Source organism: Piliocolobus tephrosceles, chromosome 21 (genome assembly GCF_002776525.5).
Source record: "Piliocolobus tephrosceles isolate RC106 chromosome 21, ASM277652v3, whole genome shotgun sequence".
Taxonomy (NCBI): Eukaryota; Metazoa; Chordata; class Mammalia; order Primates; family Cercopithecidae; genus Piliocolobus; species Piliocolobus tephrosceles.
In genome coordinates, this window is record NC_045454.1 from 42,318,618 (window position 1) to 42,340,509 (window position 21,892).

Consider the following 21,892-nt stretch of genomic DNA (forward strand, 5'->3'; position numbering starts at 1 on the left):
CAAAAAAAAAAAAAAAAAAAAAAATTAGACAGGCACGGCAGCGGGCACCTGTAATCCCAGCTACTCAGGAGGCTGAGGCAGAGAATTGCCTGAACCCGGGAGGCAGAGGTTGCAGTGAGCCAAGATTGTGCCACTGCACTCCGGCCTGGGTGAAAGAGTGAGACAGCATCTCAAAATAAATAAATAAAATAAAATATGTGTTGCTTTTCCTGGTCAGGTCGCCAGCATCATGCTCTTCTATTCATTTTTCAAGTCCCTTGAGGGCAAGAATGTGGTCGTGGAACTCAAGGATGACCTGAATGTCTGGGGCTCCCTCTATTTGGTGGATGAGTATTTCAACATCAAATGAGCTGACATCAGGGTTACACACCTTGAGAAACAGCCTCACATTTTATCAGTGAAGAATGTCTAGGCTGGGTGCAGTGGCTCACATCTGTAATCCCAGTACTTTGGGAGGCCAAGGCAGGTGGATCACCTGAGGTCAGGAGTTTGAGACCAGCTTGGCCAACATGGCAAAACCCCATCTCCACTAAAATACAAAACTTAGCTGGACATGGTGGCGGGCGCCTGTAATCCCAGCTACTTGGGAGGTTGAGACAGGAGGATTGCTGGAACCCAGGAGGCGGAGGCTGCAGTGAGCTGAAATCATGCCACTGCACTTCAGCCTGGGTGACAGAGTGAGAATCTGTCTCAAAAAAAATTTTAAAAAAGGACTGTTTCATTCCAGGCTCAGTGGTCCTGTATGTGCAGTTGTCAGCAGAGGAGGTCGACACACAGTTGCCATAGCATGCAGCAAAGAGGAAAGCCAGCAGTAGGGACAGCCCCTCCTTCTCTTCCCTTCCCTCTTCCTTGGTGACCTGTAACCCCAAGTCCCAGCCCAGGACCCCTAACTCCCAATACTTGAAGAGGTTTTCTTTGTGTTTTTTACTGATGATGGTTTTGTGGGGTTTTTTAAAAAAGGGAAGAGTGGATAAGAGGAATAATAGGGAACAGGTATCCTTGGTTGAGAAAGGGAGAAGAGGTAGGCTGGGAAACTCCAAAGCCTTCCCAGTCCACAGCACCTGCCGGTTTCACTACCTCCCTGGAGATAGTGAGAGGGCGGGATTCCTAGGTCTTTCCAGGGTACCACGTGATTCACCTGGGGGCATGAAAGGAATCTGTCCTACGTCGGGAATAACATTTTTTTTTTTTGTTGTTGAGACGGAGTCTTGCTCTGTCGCCCAGGCTCGAGTGCAGTGACCGGATCTCAGCTCACTGCAAGCTCCGCCTCCCGGGTTCACGCCATTCTCCTGCCTCAGCCTCCCAAGTAGCTGGGACTACAGGCGCCCGCCACCTCGCCCGGCTAGTTTTTTGTATTTTTAGTAGAGACGGGGTTTCACCGTGATAGCCAGGATGGTCTTGATCTCCTGACCTCGTGATCCGCCCGTCTCGGCCTCCCAAAGTGCTGGGATTACAGGCTTGAGCCACCGCGCCCGGCCAACATTTATTTTTTATTTTTATTTTTTTTTGAGACGGAGTCTCGCTCTATCGCCCAGGCTGGAGTGCAGTGGCCGGATCTCAGCTCACTGCAAGCTCTGCCTCCCGGGTTCCTGCCATTCTCCTGCCTCAGCCTCCCAAGTAGCTGGGACTACAGGTGCCCGCCACCTCGCCCGGCTAGTTTTTTGTATTTTTAGTAGAGACGGGGTTTCACGGTGTTAGCCAGGATGGTCTCAATCTCCTGACCTCATGATCCACCTGTCTCGGCCTCCCAAAGTGCTGGGATTACAGGCTTGAGCCACCGCTCCCGGCCGGGAATAACATTTATGATGCAAATATATATGTGTATGTATACACACACATACACACACACTATATATATAATGTAACATACGTATATGTTATATATACGTGGGTGCAGTGTCTCACACACATTGGGAGTCTGAGGCAGGAGGACTGCTTGAGCCCAGGGGTTCCAGACCAGCTTGGGCAATAAAGTGAGACCTTAATAAACAGGCCGGGCGCGGTGGCTTACACCTGTAATCCCAGTACTTTGGGAGGCCGAGGTGGGCGGATCACGAGGTCAGGAGTTCAACACCAGCCTGGCCAATATGGTGAAACCCTGTCTCTACTAAAAATACAAAAAAAAAAAAAAAAAAAAAAAAATAGCCAGGCGTGGTGGTGTGCATCTGTAATCCCAGCTATTTGGGAGGCTGAGGCAGAAGAATCGCTTGAACCCAGGAGGCAGAGGTTACAGTGAGCCAAGATCCCATCACTGTACTCCAGCCTGGGTGACAGAATGAGACACTGTCTCAAAATAAATAAATAAATAAATAAATAATAATAATAAATAAATATGTTACATTTCAAAATGAGAATTTTTTTTTTTTTTTTTTTTTAGATGGAGTCTCGCTCTGTCACCCAGGCTGGAGTGCAGTGGCCGGATCTCAGCTCACTGCAAGCTCCGCCTCCCGGGTTTACGCCATTCTCCTGCCTCAGCCTCCTGAGTAGCTGGGACTACAGGCGCCCGCCACCTCGCCCGGCTAGTTTTTTGTATTTTTTAGTAGAGACGGGGTTTCACCAGGTTAGCCAGGATGGTCTCTATCTCCTGACCTCGTGATCCGCCCGTCTCGGCCTCCCAAAGTGCTGGGATTACAGGCTTGAGCCACCGCGCCCGGCCGAGAATTTCTTAAATCGTTTAAGAAACAAGGAGGTGGGCCTGCAGATTATAATAAGAGTGAATGTTTGCAGTCAGGAGCGATGGCTCACACCTGTGATCCCAGCACTTTAGGAGGCAGGAGGGTCACTTGAGGTCAGGAGTTCAAGATTAGCCTGGATAACATGATGAAAACCTGTCTCTAAGGTCAGGTGCAGTGGCTCACACCTGTAATCCTAGCATTCTGGGAAGCTGAGGTGGAAGGATCACCTGAGGTTGGGAGTTCGAGACCAGCCTGACCAACATGGAGAAATCCTGTCTTTACTAAAAATACAAAATTAGCCAAGTGTGGTGGCGCATGCCTGTAATCCCAGCTACTTGGGAGGCTGAAGCAGGAGAATCACTTGAACCTGGGAATTGGAGGTTGCAGTGAGCCAAGATTACACCACTGCACACCAACCTGGGCGACAGAACGAGACTAGGTCTCAAAAAAAAAAAACAGAAAGGAAAGAAAGAGTGAATGTTTATAGAAAGCTTAGTGTCAGACAAGGCATTAGGTGTTTTTTTTTTGTTTTTTTGAGACGGAGTCTCACCCTGTCATCCAGGCTGGAGTGCAGTGGCGCTATCTCGGCTCACTGCAAGCCCTGCCTCCTGGGTTCATGCCATTCTCCTGCCTTAGCCTCCCGAGTAGCTGGGACTACAGGCACCCGCCAACACGTCCAGTTAATTTTTTGCATTTTTAGTAGAGACAGGTTTCACCAGGTTGTCCAGGATGGTCTTGATCTCCTGACCTTGTGATCCGCGTGCCTCGGCCTCTCAAAGTGCTGGGATTACCGGCGTGAGGCACCGTGCCCGGCCTGTGCTTTAGATTATTATTATTTTTTAAACTCTTTTCCTTTTTTTCGAAATAGAGACCAGGTCTCATTAGCCTCAATTGATCTGCCCATCTTGGCCTCTTGAAGTGCTGGGATTACAAGCATGAGCCACCACACTGGCCAAGCACCCTTTTTTTTTTGAGCGAAGGTCTCACTCTGTCACCCAGACTGCTGGAGGGCAGTGGCGCGATCTTAGCTCCCCCAGTAAAGCGCTCTCTCTCTCTGTGTATATATATATATATTTTTGTTTGTTTGTTTGTTTGTTTTTGTTTTTGAGATGGCGTCTAACTCTGTAGCCAGGCTGGAGTGCAGTGGCATGCTCTCAGCTCACTGCAACCTCTGCCTCCCGGGTTCAAGCAATTCTCCTGTCTCAGCTTCCTGAGTAGCTGGGACTACAGGCGCCCGCCACCACGGCAAGCTAATTTTTTGTATTTGTAGTAGAGAAGGGGTTTCACCGTGTTAGCCAGGATGGTCTCAATCTCCTGACCTCATGATCCACCACCTCGGCCTCCCAGAGTGCTGGGATTACAGGTGTGAGCTGCCGCATCTGGCCCAAGCACTCTATATTAAATCATTATAACAATTTTCCAATTGGAGAAAGTGACCCAGAGAGATGAAATAATTTACCGATAGTAACATAATGAGCCTGTGACTCTGCAAGGATCTGAACCCAGGGAGTTCGACTTTACACCCCAGACACACTTCCTTCCCCTTCAACCACATGCTTTCCGGAGGAGCGTCCAGGTCATATTGTCGAGTAATAATAGCAAGTAGTATTTATTTTTTTATTTAAGACAGAGTCTCTCTCTGTTGCCCAGGCTGGAGTGCAGTGGCGCGATCTCAGTTCACTGCAATCTCTTTCTCTTGGGTTCAAGCGATTATGTGCCTCAGCCTCCGGAGTAGCTGGGATTTCAAGTGTACACTACCATGCTCAGCTTAATCTCTCTATATACATATTTTGTTGTTGTTGTTGTTTGTTTGTTTTGTTTTGTTTTAGTCTCGCTCTGTCACCCAGGCTGGAGTGCAGTGGCGAGATCTCACCTCACTGCAACCTCTGCCTCCCAAGTTCAAGCAATTCTCCTGCCTCAGCCTCCCAAGTAGCTGGGATTACAGGGGTCCACCAGCATACCCGGCTAATCTTTTATATTTTTAATAGAGACAGGATTTCATCATGTTGGCCAGGCTGGTCTCAAACTCCTGACTTCAGGTGATCCACTTGCCTTAGCCTCCCAAAGTGCTGGGATTACAGGCGTGAGCCACCAAGCCTGGCCAGTTTTTATATTTTTAGTAGAGACAGATTTTTTTTTGCCATGTTGCCCAGGCTGGTCTCGAGCTCTGGGCCTTAAGTTCTCCAACCCTCTCTGCTTCCCAAAGTTCTGGGATTACAGGCGAGAGCCACTGTGCCTGTCCATAAGTTGTATAGTCTTATATGGTATGGGAGAAAGAGAGAGAGAAAGAGGGTACAATATCACACACACACACACACACACACACACACACACACACATACACACAGCCCTGCTGAAAAAGATCTGAATGAGCCAGTGGTTATGAGGGGCGAAGATTGGGGTATGGGGATATCACAGGGGACTTTTTTTTTCTTTTCCTCTCATATCTCTGCTGGAGGGAACTTTTGTCTTTTCTTTTCTTTATTTTTTTTTGTTTTGTTTTGTATTTTGTTGTTTTCTCAGGAACTGGCTCAGCACAATCTTTTCCTAAGATGTGATCTTGCTTTGTCACCCAGGCTGGAGTGCAGTGGTGCAACCATAGCTTACTGCGGCCTCGATCTTCCGTGCTCCGGTGATCCTCCCACCTCAGACTCTTGAGTAGCTGCGCGCAGTGGTTTACACCTGTAATCCCAACACTTTGGGAGGTCGAGGTGGGTGGATCACTTAAGGTCAGGAGTTTGAGACCAGCCTAGCCAAACGGCGAAACCCAGTCTCTACCAAAAATACAAAAATTAGCCCAGCGTGGTGGCAAATGACTGTAATCCCAGCTACTTGGGAGGCTGAGGCAGGAGAATCACTTGAACTGGGAGAAGGAGGAGGCTGCAATGAGCTGAGATTGTGCCACTGCACTCCAGCCTGGTCGACAAAGTGAGAATCTGTCTCAAAAAAATAAAAATAAAAAAAAAGCTGGGTGCATTGGCTCACGCCTATGATCCCAGCACTTTGGGAGGCCGAGGGGGGCAGATTGCGAGGTCAGGAGTTCGAGACTAGCCTGGCCAAGAGAACAGCCTGGCCAATATGGCAAAACCCTGTCTCTACTAGAAATACAAAAATTAGCCAGGCATGGTGGTGGGCACCTGTAGTCCCAGCTACTCGGGAGGCTGAGGCAGGAAAATGGCGTGAACCCAGGAGGCAGAGCTTGCAGTGAGCCAAGATCACACCACTACACTCCAGCCTGGGCGACAGAGCAAGACTCTGTCTCAAAAACTAATAGTAATAATAATAAATAAAATAAATAAATAAAAATAAATAAAATATAAAAAAATAAAATAAAATTAGCCGGGTGTGGTGGTGGGTGCCTGTAATCACAGCTGCTTGGGAAGCTGAGGCAGAAGAATTGCTTGAACCTAGGACATAGAGGCTGCAGTGAGCTGAGATCGCGCCACTGCACTCCAGCCTGGGCAACAGGGCGAGACTCCATCTCAAAATAATTAAAAAAAAAAAAAAAAAGAAGGAGAAGAAGAATGGTGGGTGCCAGGGGTTGGGAGGGGGAGGAGGAGTGTTTAATGGGGACAAGTTTTCCTTTGGGAAGATGAGAAAGTTCTGGAGATGGATGGTAGTGATGGTTGCATGACCATTAAAGTGCTTAATGCCACCGAACTGTGTACTTCAAAATGGCTAAAGTGGCCAGCCAGCTGTGGTGGCACATGTCTGTAGTCTCAGCTACTTGGGAGGCTGAGGTGGGAGGATGGCTTGAAACAGCAGAAGAGGAACCGAAATTCGGGATGTTAGGATGTCTGGGGCAGCAGGTTCAGGTGGTGTCCTGTGGCAGAGGTCAGCAGCTGTCTGACTGTGCCAGGTGGGGGTGGTTGGAGGGCAATGGGGGGGGCCATAGAGGATGTGAGAGTGAGTGAGAGTCAAAAAATAATTGAGTTTCAGAGAGATCCCTTTAGTGGTGTGGAGAAGGGATTGTGGACAGGGCCTAGAGGCATGGTCCCTGGGAGAGGCTGGGGGAGGCCCCAGGCATCCAGAAGGAACTAGGACAAGGCCACAGCCTCAGGGGGATGGGGGAGGTCACCACTGAGGTGGGGCAGGCGGGGCAGGCAGAGCCTGCACACAGAGCTGCTCTGTTCTCTGACCCCAAGGAAGCTTTTGGGCTCATGAATTTTTCATGCCAAACAGGCCTGGAGCTTCAGATTCCAGGGCACTGGGCCCAGGCTTTCGGGTTCTGTTTACTGCCTGAAAACATCTCAGGGACCCAGAAGATGAGTTCTTTATTTCGTTGTTGTTGTTGTTGTTGTTGTTTTTGAGACAGAGTCTCACTCTACTGCCCAGGCTGGAGTGCAATGGCGCAATCTTGGCTCACTGCAACCTCTGCCTCCCGGTTTCAAGTGATTCTCCTGCCTCAGTCTCCCGAGTAGCTGGGACTACAGGCATGCACCCCCATACCTGGCTAATTCTGTATTTTTAGTCCAGACAGCGTTTCACCATTTTGGCCAAGCTGGTCTCAAACCCCTGACCTCAGGTGATCCACCCGCCTCAGCCTCCCAAAGTGCTGGGATTACAGGCGTGAGCCACTGCGCCCAGTGGCCAGGAGACGAGTTATTTTGAGGTTCAGCGGTTCAGCAATGTCTAGGCTGGGGTGAGGACCTAGCAGTGACTGCATCCCCCTAGGTGACCTCAGCAGACAGCTGCTGGGAGCATGAAGGACCGCCCCTCTCCTTTGGACAGAAGCAACATAAAGTCTTGGGCTTTAGGCTGGGCGAGATGGCTCACACCTGTAATCCCAGCACTCTGGGAGGCTGAGGCAGGTGGACCACTTAAGTCCACGAGTTGGAGACTAGCCTGGGCGACACTGTGAAACCTGTCTGTACCGAAAAGTATAAAAATGAGCTGGGTGTGGTGGCCACGCACCTGTGGTCCCAGCTGTGCAGGAGGCTGGGGTAGGAGAATTGCTTGATTGTTTGAACCCAGGGAACTGGAGGTTGCAGTGAGCTGAGATCACACCACTGCACTCCAGCCTGGGTGACAGAGACCCTGCCTCAAAAAAAAAAAAAAAAAAATATCAAGGCCAGATGCAGTGGCTCACCCCTGTAATCCCAGCAATTTGGGAGGCTGAGGTGGGTAGGTCACCTGAAGGTGGGAGTTTGAGACCAGCCTGACCAACATGGAGAAACCTTGTCTCTACTAAAAACACAAAATTAGCGGGGCATGTTGGTGCATGCCTGTAATCCCAGCTACTAGGGAGGCTGAGGCAGGAGAATCGCTTGAACCTGGGAGGCGGAGGTTATAGTGAGCCAAGGTCTCACCATTGGCCTCCAGCCTGGGCAACAAGAGCAAAACTCCGTCTCAAAAAAAAAAAAAAAAAAAAAAAGGCCAGGCGCAGTGGCTCAAGCCTGTAATCCCAGCACTTTGGGACGCCCACGTGCAACATGGGCCGATCACAAGGTCAGGAGTTCGAGACCAGCCTGGCCAATATGGTGAAACCCCATCTCTACTAAAAATATAAAAATTAGCCGGGCATGGTGGCACAAACCTGTGGTCCCAGCTACTTGGGAGGCTGAGACGGAAGAATCACTTGAACCCTTAGGGCGGCGGTTGCAGTGAGTTGAGATTGCATCATTGCATTCCAGCCTGGATGACAGAGTGACTCCGTCTCAGAAAAAAAAAAAAAAATCTTGTGCTTTCCTCAAATCCCAGCTCTGCTTCTTCTGACTGGATGACATTGTAAAAATCACTTACCCTCTCAGGGCGTCAGTTTCCCTATCTGTCAAATGAATATAATAGAGTTGGGGGAGGCGACTCACATCTGTAATCCCAGTGTTTTGGAAGGCTGAGGTGGGAGGACGGCTTGAGGCCAGGAGCTCAAGACCAGCTTGAGCAACGTAGTGAGACCCCATCTCTACAAAAAAATTAATGATTAGCCGGGAGTGGTGGTGCTCACCTGCAGTCCCAGCTACTGGAGAGGACTGGATGGGAGGATCTCTTGAGTTCAGAAGATTGAGGCTGCAGTGAGCCGTGATTGCACCACTGTACTGCAGCCTGGGTGACAAAGCAAGTCCTTGTCATAAATAAACAAACAAATAAAATAAACAAATAAATAAAAGATAATAGGCTTCCCTAATTCAAGGGATTGTCTTGAGGATTCCTACATGGGAGACATTTAGGGCCACCCTCACTTAGGGTGAGTCCCTTTAAGCCAGAGTTAGTGTTACTAACAGTAATATTTGCATCCAGCAATATAGCAAAGTAGGTGGAAGCAGGCTGGGACCAGACTGTTAAATCCCGGGACTCAGATTTGAATTCTGGCTCAACTCCCTCCTGGCTGTGTGGCTGCGGGCTTGGGCAGGTGCCTTCACCTCTCTGTGTCCCTGCTTCTGACTTTCTAAGATGGCACAAAGGAGACCTGTGCCAGATGATAACTTTTTATTTTTCATTTTATTTACTTATTTTTTTGAGATGGGGTCTCACTCTGTCACCCAGACTGGAGTGCAATGGTGCGATCTCGGCTCACTATAACCTCCGCCTCCCCGGTTCAAGTGATTCTCCTGCCTCAGCCTCCCAAGTAGCTGGGATTACAGGCGTGCGTCACCACACCTGGCTAATTTTTGTGTTTTTAGTGGAGACGGGAGTTCTCCATGTTGGCCAGGCTTGTCTCAAACTCCTGGCCTCGGGTGATCTGTCCACCTTGGCCTCCCAAAGTGCTGGGATACAGGCATGAAACGCTGCTCCTGGCCCGGATGATAATGTTTTCTTTTTTTTTTTTTTTTTTTTTTTTTTGAGACAGAGTCTTGCTCTGTTGCCCGGGCTGGAGTGCAGTGGCCGGATCTCAGCTCACTGCAAGCTCCGCCTCCCGGGTCCACGCCATTCTCCTGCCTCAGCCTCCCCAGTAGCTGGGACTATAGGCGCCCGCCACCTCGCCCGGCTAGTTTTTTTGTATTTTTAGTAGAGACGGGGTTTCACCGTGTTAGCCAGGATGGTCTCGATCTCCTGACCTCGTGATCCGCCCGTCTCGGCCTCCCAAAGTGCTGGGATTACAGGCTTGAGCCACCGCGCCCGGCCGATAATGTTTTCATTAAAGTGCAGTGCTGCTGTCAAAGTTGATGTTAATTTCAGGTGGAGAGGCAAATGGATGATCCTGATAGCTACTGTTCTCTAAGTCCCCACCTCCAGCAGCTGATAAAGGGCTGGGGGCAGTGTTTGGGGAAAGGACAGGTGAGGTCTGGGTAGGCTGAGTCTTGCTCCCTGGAGGCCCTGAAGGACATCTCCTTCCCTCAGCCAAGCAAGGTGGTTCTGAGCAAGGCTGAGGTTTACTTTCCCTTTCCTTCTGCTCTGTCCTCGAAACTACTGCACTTTGGGACGCCAAGGTGGGTGGATCACGAGTGCAAGAGTTTGAGACCATCCTGGCCAACATGGTGAAACCCTGTCTCTAATAAAAATACAAAAATTAGCCAGGCGTGGTGGCGTGCACCTGTAGTCCCAGCTACTCAGGAGGCTGAGGCAGGAGAATGGCTTGAACCTGGGAGGCAGAGGTTGCAGTGAGCAGAGATCACATCATTGCACTCCAGCCTCGGTGACAGGATGAGACTCCATCTCAAAAAAAAAAAAAAAAAAAAGCTAAGTGTGACCAGGCATGGTGGTTCATTCCTGTCATCCCAGCACTTTGGGAGGCCAAGGCGGGTGGATCACCTGAGGTCATGAGTTCGAGACCAGCCTGACTAACATGGAGAAACCCCATCTCTACCAAAAATACAAAAAAATTAGTTGGGCGTAGTGGCTCATGCCAGTAATCCCAGTTACGTGGGAGGCTGAGGCAGGAGAATTGCTTGAACCTGGGTGGCAGAGGTTTCAGTGAGCTGAGATCTTGTCATTGCACTCCAGCCTGGGCAACAAGAGCAAAACTCTGTCTCAAAAAAAAAGTAACTAGGTGTGGCGGTTTGTGCCTGTAGTTCTAGTTACTAGAGAGACTGAGGTAGGAGGATGGCTTGAGCCCAGGAAGTCGAGGCTGCAGTGAGCCATGATTGCATCACTGCACTCCAGTCTAGGGTACAGAGTGAGACTCTGTCTCTACAAAAAACGGTTTTTTGGCTGGGTGCAGTAGCTCACACCTGTAATCCCAGCACTTTGGGAGGCCATGGCAGGTGGATCACCTGAGGTCAGGAGATCGAGATCATCCTGGCTAACATGGTAAAACCCCGTCTCTACTAAAAATACAAAAAATTAGCTGGGTGCGGTGGCGGGCGCCTGTAGCCCCAGCTACTCCGGAGGCTGAGGCAGGAGAATGGTGTGAACCCGGGAGGCGGAGCTTGCAGTGAGCGGAGATCACCCCACTGCACTCCAGCCTGGGTGACACAGCGAGACTCCGTCTCAAAAAAAAAAAAGAAAAAATAAAAAAGTTAGCTGGGTGTGGTGGCGCTTGCCTGTAATCCCAGCTACTAGAGGCAGGAGGATTGCTTGAACCTGGGAAGCAGAGGTTGCAGTGAGCCAAAATCATGCCACTGCACTCCAGCATGGGCAACAGAGTGAGACTCCATCTCAAAAAAAAAAAAAAAAAAAAAGGTTTTTTGGAATGAATAAGAGTAATTTGTAAGAATAATAAAAGCAAGTACATTTGTCCTGGTCCACAGTTCCTGTTACTGAATGAATGAGTATTTCAAATTCACTCAGTAAAATTCACCAGTAAAATTTATTATATGAATGAGTGAATGAATGAATTGGACAAATTTTGAGCACTCAGTGCTGAGCACTAGGGACATAAACATGAATAAGACAAAGTCCCTGTTGTATTGGGGCTGACATGTGTGGGTGAGACAGAGGAGAAACAAGCTGAATGGATGGATGAATTAATGAGAGGATGAATGAATGGATGGATATAGATGGGTGGATGAATGGATAGATGAATTAATTAATGAATGCAAGAATGGATGAATGGATGGATGGATGGATGGATTGATGAATGTTTAGATGAATAAATTAATGCAAGAATGGATGAATGGATATATGAATTAATTAATGAATGCAAGAATGGATGAATGGATGGATGGATGGATAGATGAATAAATTGATGAATGTTAGAATGGATGAATGAATGGATGAATAAATGGATGGATGGATGGATAATGGATAGATGAATAAATAAATGAATGCAAAAATGGATGAATAAATGGATGACGAATGGATGGATGGATCAATGAATCGATGGAAGATGGATTAATGAATGGCTAAATGAGTGGATGCATGGATGGATTAATGAATGCAAGAATGGAAGGATGGATGGATGGATGGATGAATGGATAGATGAATGAAAGGAAGGATGAATGAATGGATGGAAGGATGGATGACTGGTCTGGGGTCTCCACCCGTCATTACTAGGGAAATACACATAGGGAAAGTGAAGGGGGGCAGCAGACGCATCTGAAGTCGCAGTACCTCTCCCGGCCCCGCAGCGGTCTTCACGTTGGCCGACAGCGCTGCTCACCTGGCCGCCTCCCCTTTAAGACGCACACACCTGGGCTCTCACCTGGGCGCAGGCGCTTCCGCAGGAAGAAGGAAGCGGCGCCGCCGTCGCCTCCCGGCGCTCCCTCCCCGCCTGCTAGGTCCCTCAGCCGCCACCATGTCCGCCTCGGCTGTCTTCATTCTCGACGTCAAGGGCAAGGTGAGGCTGGGCATGAGGAGTTGGGAGACGGACAGGTGAGGTCTCGCTCCCAGTGATTCAGGGGCGACCCCTCCGCGCAGGTCACGGAGGCCCCAGCAATGGGCCTGGGAACAACCCCCCCCCCCCCCCCCCCCCCCCCCCCCCCGTCCCCGCAATCCCTGGAAATCCCGGGTCAAATCCCACCTCCAGCATTCACTCGCTTTGTGCCTGAGGCCAAGGCGTTCGCCTCCCAGGGCCTCAGTTTCTCTGTATGTAAAAATGGGAGCAACAAAGGGCCCCACCCAATGAGAATTAATACAACTCGCTGCGTGTAAACTACTTAGCACAGTGGCTTTTCTGGAAATATTAGGGACTCAGCAAATTGAAATGATCTCCGTCACCGTCACCGTCGGCATCCAGTGTTAATACCTGGGGAAGGCAACTGGAACAGGGGCCTCTAACTCCCCCGATCTGTGGCTGCCTTGCCTCTTCCTGAAGTCCTTTTATTCCTCTTGTCTTTTTTTAAATTTGGAGACAGGGTCTCTTGCTGTCTCCCAGGCTTGAGTGTAGTGGTGCAGTCATAGCTCACTGCATCCTGAAATTTCTGGGCTCAAGCGATCCTCCTGCCTCAGTCTCTGGAGTAGCTGTGACTACACAGGTGCAGGCCACCATGCCTGGCTAATTCTTGACATTTTTTTGCAGAGGGATCCCGCTATGTTGCCAAAGCTGGTCTCAAACTTCTGAGTAGCTGGGGCTGCTGGCTGACCCCTCCATGCCCGGCTTTTTTTTTTTTTTTTTCTGAGACGGAGTCTCGCTCTGTCGCCGAGGCTGGAGTGCAGTGGCTGGATCTCAGCTCACTGCAAGCTCCGCCTCCCGGGTTTACGCCATTCTCCTGCCTCAGCCTCCCAGGTAGCTGGGACTACAGGCACCCGCCACCTCGCCCAGCTAGTTTTTTGTATTTTTTAGTAGAGACGGGGTTTCACCGTGTTAGCCAGGATGGTCTCGATCTCCTGACCTCGTGATCCGCCCGTCTCGGCCTCCCAAAGTGCTGGGATTACAGGCTTGAGCCACCGCGCCCGGCACTCTTGTTACTCAGGGGGGAGTGCAGTGGTGCTATCTTGGCTCACCGCGACCTCTGCCTCCCGGGTTCAAGCGATTCTACTGTCTTAGCCTCCCGAGTAGCTGGGATTACAGGTGCCCACCACCACACCAGGCTAATTTTTTTGTATTTTTAGTAGAGATAGGGTTTCACCATCTTGGGCAGGCTGGTCTCGAACTCCTGACCTCAGGTGGTCCACCCGCCTTGGCCCCCCAAAGTGCTGGGATTACAGGCGTGAGCCACCACGCCCAGCCATGCCCAGCTATTTTTAATTTTTTTTTTTTTTTTTGGAGTCTTGTTCTGTCACTCAGGCTGGAGTGCAGTGGCTCCATCTTGGCTCACTGCAACCTCCACCTCCCAGGTTCAAGCAACTCTCCTGCCTCAGCTCCCTGAGTAGCCAGGACTACAGGTGTGTGCCACCATGCCTGGCTAATTTTTGTATTTTTACTTTTTATTTATTTATTTCTTTTGAGACAGAGTCTCGCTCTGTCGCCCAGGCTGGAGTGCAGTGGTGCCATCTCGGCTCACTGCAAGCTCCGCCTCCCAGGTTCACGCCATTCTCCTGCCTCAGCCTTCCGAGTAGCTGGGACTATAGGCACCCGCCACCTCGCCCGGCTAGTTTTTTGTATTTTTAGTAGAGACGGGGTTTCACCGTGGTCTCGATCTCCTGACCTTGTGATCCGCCCGCCTCGGCCTCCCAAAGTGCTGGGATTACAGGCGTGAGCCACCGCGCCCGGCCTACTTTGTATTTTTTTGAGACGGAGTCTCACCTTGTCGCCCAAGCTGGAGTGCAGTGGCATGATCTTGGCTCACTGCAACCTCCACCTCTCGAGTTCAAGTGATTCTCCTGCCTCAGCCTCCTGAGTAGCTGGGATTACAGGCGCATGCCATCATGCCCAGCTAATTTTTTGTATATTTAGTAGAGATGGGGTTTTACCATGTTGGCCAGGATAGTCTCAATCTCTTGACCTCATGATCCGCCCACCTCGGCCTCCCAAAGTGCTGGGATTATAAACGTGAGCCACTGCTCCCGGCCACATCTGGCCTATTTTTATTTTTTATTTTTTTGTAGAGATGGGGTCTCGCTATGTTGCCCAGGATGGTCTTGAACTCCTGGGCCCCAGCTATCCCCTGCTTCAGCCTCCCAAAGTGCTGGGATGACAGGTGTAAGCCACAGCAGCCAGCCTGTCTTGTCATTTAATAGCCAAAATAAGAGTGGCGGTGAAAATAATATTCCCGTTAATATGAATAATGAGAACTAAGATGTTTGAGAACCTGCCATGCCTCCCTGTTCAGACGCTGGACAAAACAACCTTAGGAAGTAGTAACTCATTTTTTTTTTTTTTTGAGACGGAGTCTCGCTCTGTCACCAGGCTGGTGTGATCTCAGCTCACTGCAACCTTCACCTCCCGGGTTCAAGTGGTTCTTGTGCCTCAGCCTCCCAAGTAGCTGGGATTACAGGCACGTGCCACCACACCCAGCTAATTTTTATATTTTTAGTAGAGACGGGGTTTCACCATGTTAGCCAGGATGGTCTTGATCTCTTGACCTCATGATCCGCCCGCCTCAGCCTCCTAAAGTGCTGGGATTACAGGTGTGAGCCACCGCGCCCGGCCAGAAGTGTTCACTATTATGAGTGGCTTCCTGACTACCAGGCACAATCATATGAACAATCATTTTTCTTTTTCCTTTTTTTATCCTTCTTCCTTTCCTTCCTTCCTTTCCTTTTCTTTCCTTTTCTTTCTCTCTCTCCTTCCCTTCCCTTCCTTCCTTCCTTCCTTCCTTCCCTCCCTCCCTGCCTCCTTCCATCCTTCCTTCCTTCCTTCCTTCCTGCCTGCCTTCCTTCCTTCCTGCCTTCCTTCCTTCTTTCCTTCCTTCCTTCCTTCTTTTCATCAGGGTCTCACTCTGTTGCCCAGGCTGGAGTGCAGTAGTATGATCACAGCTCACTGCAGCCTCAACCTCCTAGGTTCAATAGATCTTCCTGCCTCAGACTCCAGAGTAGCTGTGACTATACAGGTGCAGGCCACCATGCTCAGCTAATTCTTGAAATTTTTTGTAGAGGGATCCTGCTATGTTGCCAAAACTGGTCTCAAACTCCTGGCCTCAAGCGATTCTCCTGCCTCGGTCTCCCGAAGCAGTGGGATTACATGAGTGAGTCATTGCACCTGGACTTTTCTTTCTTTCTTTTTTTTTTTTTAAAAATAATCCCACTTTGGTGCAAATGAAATCTGGGGCAACAGCAGGGATTCTGGACCCAGGATGCCTTAGATCAATCCCCAGTTTCCATATGCTTCCAACGGACATGGTTTCTAACCTCACTTCTCCTATATAAAATTGAGATGATGATAACATCTACCCTACAGGGTTGTGGCAAGAACTAAGTTAGCAAACATCTACTCTTGTTTTAGTTGCCTGCCTTCCTGCCTGCCTGCCTGCCTGCCTGCCTGCCTTCCCCCCCTCCCTCGCTTTCTCTCTTTCTTTCTCTTTCTTCTTTTTTTTTTTTTTTTTTGAGCCGGAGTCTTGCTCTGTCGCCAGGCTGGAGCGCAGTGCCGCGATCTCGACTCACTGCAACCTCCGCCTCCCAGGTTCAAGTGATCCTCCTGCCTCAGCCTCCCGAGTAACTAGGACTATAGGCGTGCATCACTACATCCAACTAATTTTTTGTATTTTTAGTAAAGACGGGGTTTCACCATGTTGGCCAGGATGGTCTCGATCTCTTGACCTAATGATCCACCCACCTCAGCCTCCCAAAATGCTGGGATTACAGGCATGAGCCACTGTGTCCAGCCGTTGCCTACTCTTTACTAAAACACAGCCTGGCGCTTAGTGAGGGTCCTAGACCCATTTAGCTGTTGTCATCACACTCCCATCTTACAGAGCGGGAAACAGGCACAAGGAGGCAGAGCCTTGCCCAAGCCCCTCAGCTAGGAAGTAGGGTCAGAACCGGGCACCGTGGCCCCGCAGCGTGGTAGGTTCCTAGATGCTGGTGGTGACCAGGTCCTTTCCTCCCACCCTCAGCCGTTGATCAGCCGCAATTACAAGGGCGATGTGGCCATGAGTAAAATTGAGCACTTCATGCCTCTGCTGGTACAGAGGGAGGAGGAAGGCGCCCTGGCCCCGCTGCTGAGCTACGGCCAGGTCCACTTCCTGTGGATCAAACACAGCAACCTCTACTGTATCCACCCCACGTGGTGTCCTTGGGGGCGGGTGTGGGGGGTATCGGCGATGGTGGCAGCTCAGGTGAGAGAGGGTGGGCTGAGGACAGGCGTTGCCCGGCACATCTCTGTGGCTCAGGCTAGGGGGCAGGGGCAGGTAGAGATGAGGGTGGTGGCAAGGGACAGGGTGGAGGTTCAGGGTCTGTATTCCATTTACTCCTCCATAAATGGCACCTTTTCCTTAACCTTGCTGCCCCCAGTGGTGGCCACCACATCGAAGAACGCCAATGCCTCCCTGGTGTACTCCTTCCTGTATAAGACAATAGAGGTAGGTACTAGCCTCCCATTGGCTGACTGGTCTATCTGTCTAACCCTCTTGCCAGCCTCTTTCAAGATCCTTTTCTAATAGGAAGCCTTCCCAGATCTCTCTGGGCCTTCTTTTTTTTTTTTTTTTCCTGGTAGAGACGGGGTCTTGCTATATTGCCCAGGCTGGTCTAGAACTTCTGGATTGAAGCAATCCTCCTGCCTCGGCCTCCCAAAGTGTGGGAGCCACCACACTCAGCCCTTCCCTGGGGCCTTGTTTGAGTCCCTGTGCATCCACCATCAAAGCCCCATCACTCTGCATCTCACCAGCTACTTATGAGATCATCTCTCCCTAAAGGGCAGGGACCAAGAATGTCTCAGAGAGTGTATGGCTCAGCTAAGCTGGAGGACTTGGCATCCAATCTCAGCTTCCCTGCTTCCTCGCTGTGTGACCTTGAGCAAGTGACTTCTTGTCTCTGTGCTTAAAAAAAAAAAAAAAAAAAAAAAGGCCACGCACAGTGGCTTATGCCTGTAATCCCAGCACTTTGGGAGGCCAAGGCGGGTGGATCGCTTGAGGCCAGGAGTTCGAGACCAGCCTGGGCAACATGGTGAAACCCCTTCTCTACTAAAAATACAAAAATTAGCCGGGTGTGGTGGCAACTGCCTGTAATCCCAGCTACTCTGGAGGCTGAGGCAGTTCAGAATCACTTGAACTTGGAGGGCAGAGGTTGCAGTGAGCCAAGATCACACCACTGCACTCCAGCCTGGGTGAGAGTGAGACTCCATCTCAAAAAAAAAAAAAAAAAAGTCTGGAAGCCCTTCCCCTCCCCTCCCTTCCCTTCTTCTTCTTCTTCTTCTTCTTCTTTTTCTGACACAGCGTTTTGCTCTTGTTGCCCAAGGTGGAGTACAATGGTGTGATCTCTGCTCACCGCAACCTCTGCCTCCCAGGTTCAAGTGATTCTCCTGCCTCAGCCTTCCTGAGCAGCTGGGATTACAGGCATGCACCACCATGCCCAGCTAATTTTTTGTATTTTTAGTGGAGATGGAGTTTCTCCATGTTGGTGAGGCTGGTCTTGAACTCCTGACCTCAGGTGATCCACCCCCCCCTCTTCGGCCGCCCAAAGTGCTGGGATTACAGGCATGAGCCACCGCACCTGGACCCTTCCCTTCTTTTGAGACAGAGTTTCGCTCTTGTTGCCCAGGCTGCAATGGCACAATCTTGGCTCACCTCAACCTCTGCCTGCTGGGTTCAAGGGATTCTCCTGACTCAGCCTCCTGAGTACCTGGGATTACAGGCATGCGCCACCACGCCCGGCTAATTTTTTGTATTTGGCCAGGCTGGTCTCAAACTCCTGAACTCAGGTGATCCACCCACACTCCTAACCTCACGTGATCCACCCATCTCAGCCTCCTAAAGTGCTGTGAGTACAGGTATGAGCCACCATGCCTGGCTCGTTTCTTTCTTTTCTTTTTTTTTGAGACACCATGCCCCACTAATTAAAAAAATTTTTTTAGTAGAGGCTGGGCGCGGTGGCTCACGCCTCTATCAAAGCACTTTTGGAGGCTGAAGCGGGTAAATCACTTGAGGTCAGGAGTTTGAGACCAGCCTGGCCAACATGGAGAAACCCTGTCTCTACTAAAAATACAAAAATTAGCCGGGCATGCTGGCATGCACCTGTAATCCCAGCTACTGGGGAGGCTGAAGCAGTAGAATCACCTGAACCTGGAAGGCGGAGGTTGTGGTGAGCTGAGATCTCACCACTGCACTCTAGCCTGGGCAACACTGTGAGACTTAGTCTCAAAAAAATAAAGCCACCACACCCGGCCTTTTTTGCCTACTTTTTCAAGCATTCAGCACACTTTTTCTTTTCTTTTCTTTTCTTTTTTTTTTTGAGATAGGGTCTCGCTTTGTTGCCCAGGCTGGAGTGTAGTGGCACAATCTCAGCTCACTGTAACCTCTACCTCCTGAGTTCAAGCAATTCTCCTGCTTCAGCCTCCCTAGTTGCTGCAATTACAGGTAGGTGCCACCATGCCTGGCTAATTTTTGTATTTTTAGTAGAGACGGGTTTTCACCATGTTGGCTAGGCTGGTCTCAAACTCCTGACCTCAAGTGATCTGCCTGCCTCGGTCTCCCATTATTGGGATTACAGGCATGAGCCACCATGCCCGGCTTTTTTTTTTTTTGTTTTTGAGACAGGATCTTATTCTGTTGCCCAGGCTGGAGTGCAGTGGCATCCTCATGGCCCACTGAGGCCTCGACCTCCTAATACAATTTTTGTTGTTGTTAGAGATAGGGGCTCACTATGTTGCCCAGGCTGGTCTTGCACTCACCTCAAGTGATCCTTGTGCCTTGGCTTCCCAAGGTGCTGGGGTTACAGGCATGAGCTACTGTGCTCAGCCCTTAGCCACACTTTTGTGGGTGTCTCTCTCCCCTGACCCCCAGGTATTCTGCGAATACTTCAAGGAGCTGGAAGAGGAGAGCATCCGGGACAACTTCGTCATCGTCTATGAGTTGCTGGATGAACTCATGGACTTTGGCTTCCCGCAGACCACCGACAGCAAGATCCTGCAGGAGTGAGTGGACCCCTGGGGGCAGGCTGGACTGTGGGTGTCAGTAACTGGAGGAGGTCCACAGAGGTGTCCCTGTGTCCAGCTGCTTGTCGCTGCCGCCCTCACTCCAGGTACATCACTCAGCAGAGCAACAAACTGGAGACAGGCAAGTCACGGGTGCCACCCACTGTCACTAACGCTGTGTCCTGGCGCTCTGAGGGTATCAAGTATAAGAAGAACGAGGTCTTCATTGATGTCATAGAGTCTGTCAACCTGCTGGTGAGCCCGCATACCTCCCCCGCACCCCTTCCAGGGCCTGGCTGCCGGAGAGGGAGCTGGAGGCCTGCTGATCGCCCCCCACATCCATCCTCAGGTCAACGCCAACGGCAGCGTCCTGCTGAGCGAGATCGTTGGTACCATCAAGCTCAAGGTGTTTCTGTCGGGAATGCCAGAGCTACGGCTGGGCCTCAATGACCGCGTGCTCTTCGAGCTCACTGGCCGTAAGTATTTAGGGGACCTTTCTTCTGAGAAGTGCCCAGGGGAGTCGCAAACCCGGCCCACGTGGGGACTTAGAGAATCGCCGCCGGTTTTGAAATAAGCGCTCCCTCTCCATCTGCTGGTCACGGCCAGTATTGCAGCCAGTGGTTGACTTTGCAAAGGCTGTTTCATGATTGAGCGACTGTTGGGTGCCAGTTGCAGTTTTAGGCTCTGAGGACACAGCAGTGAAGAAAAAGATAAACCCTCGTTCTTACAGAGATGACATCCTACTGGGAGGAGGAGACATAATAGCATCTTATTTATTTATTTATTTATTTATTTAGAGATGGGGTCTTGCTGTGTCGCTCAGGCTGGAGTGCAGTGGTGTGATCATAGCTCACTGCAGCCTTTACCTCCGAGGCTCAAGTGATCCTCCCACCACAGCCTCTCGAGTAGCTGGGACCACAGGCATGGACCACCTACTTTTAAAATTTTTTATAGAGATGGGGATCTCACTTTGTTGCCCAGGCTGGTCTAATCTCCTGGCCTCAAGCGATCCTCCTGCCTTGGCCTCCCAAAGTGCTAGGAGTACAGGTGTGAACTACTGTGCCTGGCTCAGCATCTTATTTATTTGTTTATTTGAGATGGAGTCTCGCTCTGTCACCAGGCTGGAGTGCAGTGGCATGATCTCAGCTCACTGCAACCTCTGCCTTCTGGGTTCAAGAGATTCTCCTGCCTCAGCCTCCCGAGTAGCTGGGACTACAGACAAGTGCCACCACGCCCTGCTAATTTTTTTTTTTTGTATTTTTAGTAGAGACGGGGTTTTACCACGTTGGCCAGGATGGTCTCGGTCTCTTTACCTTGTAATCCACCTGTCTCGGCCTCCCGAAGTACTGGGATTACAGGTGTGAGCCACCACGCCCGGCCTCAGCATCATATTTAAAAGTCAGACACTGCCAGGTACAGTGGCTCATGCCTGTAATCCCAGCACTTTGGTGAAGGGGTGGCCTGCCCCTCCACACCTGTGGGTGTTTCTCGTTAGGTAGAACGAGAGACTTGAGAAATGAAATAAGACACAGAGACAAAATACAGAGAAAGAAAAGTGGGGCCCAGGGGACCGGCGCTCAGCTTACAGAGGACCCACACCTGCAACGCCTGCACCAGTCTCTGAGTTCTGTTAGTATTTATTGATAATTATCTTTACCATCTTAAAGAAAAGGAAGTAGCAGGATAATAGGATCGTTGTAGGTAGAAAATTAGCAGTAAGACATATGGATAAAGATCTCTGTGACATGAATAAGTTCAAAGGAAGATGCTGTGCCTTGATATACATATGCAAACATCTCCGTAAACCTTTTAGCAGCATTGTTGCAGACTATCACATGGGGAGAAACCTTGGACAATACCCAGCTTTCCTAGGCAGAGGTCCCTGCGACCTTTGGCCGTGTACGTGTCTCTGGGTAGTTGAGATTAAGAGAATGGTGATGATTTTTTAACCAGCAAGCTGCCTTCAGGTACTTGTTTAACAAAGCACATCCTGCACAGCCCAAAATCCTTTAAACCTTAAGTCACCACAACACATGTCTCTTGCAAGGACAAGGTTAGGGGTAGGGTCACAGATTAACAGCATCTCAAATACAGAACAAAATGGAGTCTCTTATGTCTGCTTCCTTCTATATAGACACAGTAACAGGCTGATCTCTCTTTTCCCCACACTTTGGGAGGCCGAGGCGGGAGGATCACCTGAGGTCGGGAGTTTGAGACCAGCCTGACTAACGTGGAGAAACTCCGTCTCTACTAAAAATACAAAATTAGCCGGGCATGGTGGCACATGCCTGTAATCCCAGCTACTCAGGAGGCTGAGGCAGGAGAATTGCTTGAATTCAGGAGGTGGAGGTTGTGGTGAGCCAAGATCGTGCCATTGCACTCCAGTCTGGGCAACAAGAGTGAAACTCCGTCTCAAAAAAAAAAAAAAAAAAAAAAAAAAAAAAAAAAAAAA

At 50.1% G+C, this 21,892-nt stretch overlaps 1 protein-coding gene and 1 pseudogene across 2 annotated transcripts in view; both read left to right on the plus strand.

Moving 5' to 3' along the window:
* The first annotated feature begins 229 nt into the window (after positions 1–229).
* On the plus strand, positions 230–7,381 carry LOC111533355 (annotated as a pseudogene).
* A 4,829-nt stretch (positions 7,382–12,210) lies between these two features.
* Positions 12,211–21,892, plus strand: part of AP1M2 (adaptor related protein complex 1 subunit mu 2) — a 20,878-nt gene continuing 11,196 nt past the window's right edge. Inside the window, exons 1-6 of one of the 2 annotated variants that reach the window (XM_023194241.2) lie at positions 12,211–12,330; positions 16,427–16,583; positions 16,824–16,891; positions 19,310–19,440; positions 19,548–19,695; positions 19,790–19,916. In XM_023194241.2, the coding sequence (XP_023050009.1) occupies positions 12,289–12,330; positions 16,427–16,583; positions 16,824–16,891; positions 19,310–19,440; positions 19,548–19,695; positions 19,790–19,916 (673 nt within the window). In that variant the 5' untranslated portion in view covers positions 12,211–12,288. The remainder of the gene's footprint in view (positions 12,331–16,426; positions 16,584–16,823; positions 16,892–19,309; positions 19,441–19,547; positions 19,696–19,789; positions 19,917–21,892) is intronic. The other variant, XM_023194242.3, reaches the window with a different exon arrangement.